This window comes from Nansenia antarctica (genome assembly GCF_963989245.1).
Source record: "Nansenia antarctica genome assembly, contig: SCAFFOLD_350, whole genome shotgun sequence".
Classification (NCBI taxonomy): domain Eukaryota; kingdom Metazoa; phylum Chordata; class Actinopteri; order Argentiniformes; family Microstomatidae; genus Nansenia; species Nansenia antarctica.
The window spans coordinates 30,001-37,500 of record NW_027663139.1 but is presented as its reverse complement, the minus strand read 5'-3'; the positions used below and the strand labels follow the sequence as shown (position 1 = coordinate 37,500).

The 7,500-nt window shown below is 54.1% G+C and overlaps 1 protein-coding gene across 1 annotated transcript in view; it reads left to right on the top strand.

Annotated features, from left to right (window-relative positions):
• Positions 1-85: 85 nt before the first annotated feature.
• Positions 86-7,500, top strand: part of LOC308175265 (splicing regulator ARVCF-like) — a gene marked incomplete at both ends in the record, with an annotated part of 34,546 nt that continues 27,131 nt past the window's right edge. The window contains 3 exons of the mRNA XM_080550966.1: positions 86-244; positions 971-991; positions 6,451-7,283. Coding sequence (XP_080407092.1) covers positions 86-244; positions 971-991; positions 6,451-7,283 — 1,013 coding nt within the window. The remainder of the gene's footprint in view (positions 245-970; positions 992-6,450; positions 7,284-7,500) is intronic.

Genomic DNA, 7,500 nt, shown 5'->3' with positions numbered 1-7,500 from the left:
CCTTCAAGGTTTTGGGTATTGATGTCATTCTTTATGGAAATCAACTCAAATCTCCCTCTCTCTCTCTCCCCCCCCCCTCTTCCAGGAGCAGAGCCCCAGTAACCAGACGTCTCTGGGCATGATGCAGGAGCCCCAGGGGGTGGTGGAGGAGACAGTCACCATCGAGGAGGACCCCGGCACGCCCACCTCTCACGTGTCCGTGGTCACCTCCGACGACGGCACCACGCGCCGCACGGAAACCAAGGTAACCCTACCGCCGTCCGAGACATTAAGGGACACGGCGACACACACACACACACACACACTGGCGGACTCAAGGGGGGGGCAGGGGGGGCGACTGCCCCTCCTGGTGCCCCCACGGTTGAAAAACGTCTGTCTTAAGTGCCCTTTTGATTGGCGAAAATGAGAGGACGTGCCCTATTTGTGCCCCTCCAATGGTCTAAACTTGACCATGTGCCCCCACAGTTATAAAAACGCTGCACTTAAGTGCCCTTTTGAGTGGCAACATTAGAGGATGCGCCCTATTGGCTGCCCTTCCAATGGTCTAAACTTGACCATGTGCACTGATGGGGTCCCATGTTGTGCAGTAGGTGCCCTTTTTTTCTTTTCGCCCCTGCCCTTCAAACAGCCTGAGTCCGCCATTGCACACACACACTCTCTCACGGGGGGGCAGAACAAGGAGGTCGTTCGTAAGACATTTCCCAGTGGTTTAGTGTTGTTTAGTGTGTTGTGTTTTTTACGGCGGCCCGTCAGGAGTTAAGACGTCATATCGGCGCCGTTTACCAGATGTGCGGTCCTCCATCCTCTCTGTCCTTAAAACCCGTCTGTCTTAAAAAAAGAAAAAAACACAGATCTGTTTTCTTTTCTGTTTGTATTTTGGCGGGGCGGCGGGGGGGGGGGGGGGCTTTAAAGAGAAGCCCTTTTTCTTGATTGCACCTCTACTTGTGTTTTGTTGTTTCTTTGAAACAAGGATATGTCGACTAACGTGAAGGTGAGTGGAAAAACACAAATATTTCCCCCTATCACTTTTTTAATTCTGTACTTTTTTTTTTGGTTACTCGACTCACGCCACCATCTTGTGTGTGTGTGTGTGTGCCCATACTCAGCGTGCCACACCCCCCAGCCACACACGTCTGTCTCTTTCTTTCTACAGCATCACCGGCCCCCAACCGAACGCTTGCAGGGTCTCGCTGTGGTAGTGCTGCCACCACTGTGGAGGCTAGGGGAGGTAGACATCGGAGGACGGGCTCACTGGAATGCGTGGAAGGGAAGGAGGAAGGTTGCTGTGTTTGATAGCTTTCCCGCGTTGCGATAAGCCACGTCCTCTGATGTCTCCCTCAGCCAGCTAGCTAGCCACCTAGCTAGCCACTTCCCTGGGCTGTATGTACCACCCTGACCTCACTGCTTCACCCTCCCAGCCAGCCTCTCCCCCTCTCCTCTCCCCTCCCCTCCCCTCCTCTCCTCTCCCCTCCTCTCCTCTCCTCTCCTCCCTTCCCCCCCCCTCTCCTCTTCTCCTCTCCTCTCCTCTCACACCCTTCCACCTTCCCCAGTATCTCAATGCTGCTGCTTCTGGTGGAACGGAACCGACCAGAGAAACCACAGGCTTCAGACAGGCTAGTCCCCCCCCCCCTGTCCCCCTCCACCCCCCCGCAGAGCTGGCACCACTGGAGACTGTGGGACTGTAATTAAAACAGCGCTAGTTTTTAATCCCTCTGCTAGAATGTGTGTCCCTGCCTTGTTTACTGCAGGGAGATTGGACACACACAGAAACCAGAACACACCAACCAAGGCTTCTGTGGGGTTGGGTGGGGAAGGGGGGTTGGGGGGGGGGGCATACTGGGCAGTCAGTTGTGCCGGGGGGGAGAGACAGGGAGGACGTTTTGGAAGGAAGTCATTTTGAGGGGGAAAAGCATATTATTCGTCTGGGTCTGAGCTTCAGTCACGATCGGGGGGTGAGTCGTGACGAACACGCATGATGTTTTTGTACTCTCCTCCCTCTCACACACACTCACACACGCTCACACACACACACACACACACACACACACACACACACACACACACTTCCCTTAAGAGACGCCTACCGCGTCCTATTGAATGTGTTCTTTGAACAGAAGGCGTTGGTTCCTTTCTGGGTAATGTATTTCCTCTAATATATGCGGAGTGTCCCCTTCAACCACTGGGAGATGAAACCCAACCAGAGAGGTTGTTCCCGCCCCCCCGCTCTCAGAGAAACCCTGTTTTGTGATGCTAAACCCGTCTCCAGCAGCAGTGTAGCAGCAGAGTATCAGTCGCCACCATGCTGGAACAAACAGCAAAGGAGCCTGGGAATTAATGTGGAGGGCCGGCTGTTTAATCTAACCGCTCCAGCACTAAATGCACTCTCTGGAGCTGGAGTGTGTGTGTGTGTGTGTGTGTGTGTTGTTTTGTGTGTGTGTGCGTGTGTTGCTTTTTGTGTGTGTGTGTGTTGTTTTGTGTGTGTGTGTGTGTGTTGGTTTTTGTGTGTGTGTGTTGTTTTGTGTGTGTGTGTTTTGTTTTTGTGTGTGTGTGTGTGTGTGTATGGGCCTGTGTATGTGCCTGTGTATGTGCCTGTGTGTGTGCCTGTGTGTGTGTGTGTGTGTGTGTGTGTGTGTGTGTGAGTGTGTGTGTGTGTGTGTGTGCGCGCTCGTGTGTGTGTGTGTGTGTGTGTGTGTGTGTGTGTGTGTGTGTCTGTGTGTGTGTTGTTTTGTGTGTGTGTGTGTGTGTGCGCGTGTTGTTTTTTGTTTTTGTGTGTGTGTTTGCCTGTGTGTGTGTGTGCCTGTGTCTGTGTGTGTGTGTGTATGTGTGTGTGTGTGTGTGTGTGCGTGCATTAACAACACACTGCACTTTCCTTTGGACCTCCTCCAGCTCCCCTCTGGCATAATGTTGTGAGAAGCTCACTTCTTCAAATTGAAACAATCTAAAAAAACAAAAAATCCTTCCTCCGCCGTCCTCTCCATAGGAGCTAATGAAGGGTTAATAAAGGGTTAATGAAGGGTTAAGGCCGACGTACAGACACAGACACCAGGCTCTAATGCACAGCACGCGCCAGGAACAACTCAGACATAAAGATGCCATCTACTGTATTTCCAACAGCAGCTTCTAGAACAGGTTCATGTCGGATTGGGTTTGACTGTAAAATGAATAACTCCCCTCTCTACACAGACAGACCCCCCCCGTCCCATGTTTACACAGACAGCTACATACCCCCCACCTCTCTCTACACAGACAGACAGACCCCCACCTCTCTCTACACAGACAGACAGACCCCACCCCACCTCTCTCTAACCACTGCCCTCTAATCAACCTTGTCGTCAAGGTGACCAAGGTGTCACCCGCCACCCCTAACCCCGGACCCTGACCCCCACCCCGTCAGAGACCGACCCAGTGAACAACCTAGAAACTAGAAACCCCTTCTGTTTTTTGGGGGGGGTTTGAACTGACCCCCCCCCCCCCCCGCCCCATTTCCCACGCCCCACCTTCTCCCTAACCGTCCCACTAACTCCCTTCTGCTGCCTTCATATAACTCTATAAAAGTGGAACGCCGCAGAGATCGTGAAACTCTTAACAAGCGCTGTAAATTCTGAGCGTGACGCCTGCCACCCCCCCCCCCTCCTCCTCCTAGGACAGTCTAACGGGGACGTAAACAGATCCCTGCCACACATACACACACACATACCCTGCCTGCACACACACACACACCCCACACACACACACGCACAGCGTTTAGTCTTGTTTACACTGCTCCAGTCGGGGGCCGTTTTTGAACCGGAGGCCCCCCCCCCGGCCCCCATCGTGCCAGTTTAGCATGCTGTGATCTCCCCCGCCCCCCCAACACCACCACCACCACCATCCCTGCCGATCAAAGTGTGTTTGAAACCTATCCGCTGGCTTCTCCCAGGCACCGGTACCGAGCGCGAGGCTTTTTCCGCAGCTATGTTCGTACAAACAAGCACGCGCTGTTACATCAAGGCCTGGGTGGGGGGGGGGGGCTGCGGTTCCAGACAGGGTTGGTTCCCCGAGGTTCTCCTCTCCCTCGCCCGCGCTGACAGCTCCAGAAGCCCAACGTGGTGCGGGCAGATGTGGTGTGCCATCGCAGATGTTCAGGGTCTTCCAGAGCAGTATGGGAGGTATTATTGTAAGTCCCTCTAGTCCTGGTGTGACAAGCCCACAAGTCTGTGTCCCATTACCACCTCCATGAACGGCAATTAAACGGGCCCCTTATTAAGCAGCTGAGACCGCTGTACTGTGTTATTTTCACAGGCCAGTCGTGACTGAAGCTCAAAGCCGTTTCATTAAGTTTCAGATTCAGACAAAAGGCTTTTATTTGGAACATGAAAGGAATGATTAGACGATATGGACGATCACAGGAAGCAGATTGTAGATTGCAGCGAGCGCGGCGGTGAGACGGGAGTGATTGTAGCGAAGGGTGTTGTTTAGACGTCGCGAACGCGTCGGGATTATTCCACAAAGAATGAGGAAATTGAACCTAGGCGTTCTCCAAACTATCTTTGAAATATCTCACTGTGCCAGGGTGTGAACGAACTCAAGGGCTTCGTGAAAAATGGTGATCGAGATTTTCCTCTGTACATTTTATTTTAACGAGGTGCGTGTTTAACACGCTGTGTCACATTCATGTTCTGTTCTGCCCCCCCTCCCCCATGCCTTCTTTCTGTGAGGGATGGTTAATGATTCTTAACTTTTTTTCTGATGATTTCATGCCTTTGCGTATCCTTGATTAAAATCTGAATTACGATCGCGGCGATAAGGGGAGAGAACGAAAGCCTTAATTTACAATTAAAAACGGAGTCGACGTCAGATTAGAAAAATTAAAGGAGATAGTGGAACCACTGCAAGAGAGAGAGAGAGTCAGGTTCTCCTTTCCGCGTTCATCTAAATACCCTTTCAGAGAAGTGGTTCGCCTGTCAAGTGGAATAACCCGTCGTGCACCGTGTCGAGCACGACACGATTGGCGTCGGACGCGAGCCCCCACTCCGACAGCGATTAATTTTCATCAACCTCATTAATTCTGAAGATTAATTTATTGCAGTGGACAAAATAGCCAATTATCGGCACTGCAGAATTCACTGGGCAGCAAATTGGTTCCTGGATCAGTTCCTGAACCTCTTTGACAGCCCAGATGGAGCTTCAGCAGAATGACACTGTTAGGACTCTGGTCGGCAAATAAAACACCTTTTTGTTTTGGTTTGTTTAATCAATTCATCGATGTTTGAGATGTGGTAGAGAACGCACCTTGTAGATATGATGCCAGCAAGACGCCAGTCACCAGCTCACTTTCTAAGGATCGGTAGGTAGGTAGGTAGGTAGATAGGTAGGTAGGTAGGTAGGTAGGTAGGTAATAGGGATACAGAACCGCTCTGAGAAAAAATGTGTTCTTCGGCCAAACCCTTTGAAGAACCTTTTTGGGTTCTTTGTAAAAAAGCCTTCTGTGGAAAAGGGTTCTACATACAGTCCAGTTCCACAGCAACAGCCGAAGAACGCTTTTACGGTTCTAGGTGTAAGCACCTCTTTTTTCGAAGGATCTATAAGTGCCTTTAGATCGTCATGGCGCTGGTTATGGCTCCCGATGATAACTCTATCCATCTCAACAACAGTTGCTCTAATTGGCTTGTTGGTACAACGCAACCTTGAGCAATGAGCACAACCCCTTGGAAATGCATTTGTTCCAGATGAGCAGTCGTTCCCCCCCCCCCCCCCCCCCCTCCCGTTCCCTTATGAGTGAGAAATGAACGTGTCTGTGAAGAAGCCTCCCCGCATTATCTCTACAAAGACACAAACAAACAAACAGCGTTATTCTTCTGTGGAAACACGGCGGTTTATCCAAAATCACTCCAGAAAACGTACCTCAGACAGACAGACATCACACAACAAGCCACCGGTTTTGACAGCGGGAGAGATTTTTTTCTCCTCAATGGGTTTCCCAAAGCAGGGTTTTGTGAACAGTGCCCCGGCCCCGGTTTTGAATGAACCCAGAGTGAAAGGGGGGGGCGACACTTTTTCAAGGAACACAATGCCCTCCTCCTCCTCGCCGCCATTCTCCATTTTTTGTGTGTGGCATCCCACTGCCCTGTCGGACCCAGGTGGCTGCATGGGGGGGGGGGGTGTGTGCTGTGTCTCCTCAGCTGTGACCCACCCACTGTATCACTATCTGTCTGGTCTGGTCTGGGAAGGGGGGGGGGGGGGGTTGCCGTGGCGACACCCGAACACGCTACTGTTGTCCCATGTCAGGGTATACTCTGGTCTTAAACATGGATGGCTTTGTCACATAGTCTCTCATCTGCTGTCCGTCATGGGTTAGGGTCAGAACAACCCCCCCCACCACACACACACACACACACATACACTACCCACCACCCCAGAGACCCTCCACGTCTGACTGTTTTTATCCCCTCCCCCTCCCTCCCTCGTTAGGTGACCAAGATGGTGAAGACCGTGACCACGCGGACGGTTCGCCAGGTGCCCCTGGGTCCCGACGGCCTGCCCTTACCCGAGGGCTCCTCCCCGCTGGGGGGGGGCAGCTACACAGACTCCATCGACCGGCGCTACGCCAAGAACGGCGGCGGCGGAGGCGGCGACTGCAACCGTTACATCAACACCCCGCAGGCCACCTCCACGCTGACGCGCTCCTACAACAACAACTCCTACAACAACGACGGAAACTCCTCGTACTGCGGCCTGGAGACCACGCCCTCACACCACGACCTTGGCGTCGGCCAGTACGGCGGCGTCGGAGGCGGAGGCGTCGGAGTTGGACGCCACTATGGCCTCCACGACGGCTACGACGGCGGCGGTGGTGTTGTCGGCGGCCTGGTGATGACGGAGAACTACGGCAGCCTGTCACGCGGAGTCAACTTCCGGCCGCCCCGCTACCCGTACATGACCTCCTCCGGAGGCGGCGGGGGTAACAGCTACCGTCCGGAGAACAGCTACACACTGCCCATCCGGAAGGACGACTACGGCCACGTGGCGCAGCCCCAGGTGCCCATGGGAGGAGGGAGTGGGAGCGTGGACCTGAACCGCTCGCAGCCCGAACGCTTCCAGGCCGAGCCGTACGGCCTGGAGGACGACCGGAGGAGCCTGGGGGGGGAGGAGGAGGAGGAGGAGGCGGCCTATGACCTGGAGCCGCCCGACTACTCCACCGCCAACCGCCGCACGCTGGGAGGAGGAGGAGGAGGCGGGGGAGGGGCGGGCGGCACCCGTGGGCGAGCCATGAGGGAGCCGCTCCGCAACGGGCCCAGAGTCAGGTGAGGAGGAGGAGGAGGAGGAGGAGGGGATAGTGTGTGTGTGTACGGCGAAATGCCAGAGTGGTTTTTAGTCGGTTAAGTGCTGTGGGGGTGTGTGTGTGGGGGGGGGGGGGGGGGGGGGGGGGTGGATGTGGGTGTGGGTGTGGGTGTGTGGGTGGATGTGGGTGTGGGTGTGTGGGGGGGGTGGGTGGATGTGGGTGTGGGTGGGTGGATGTGG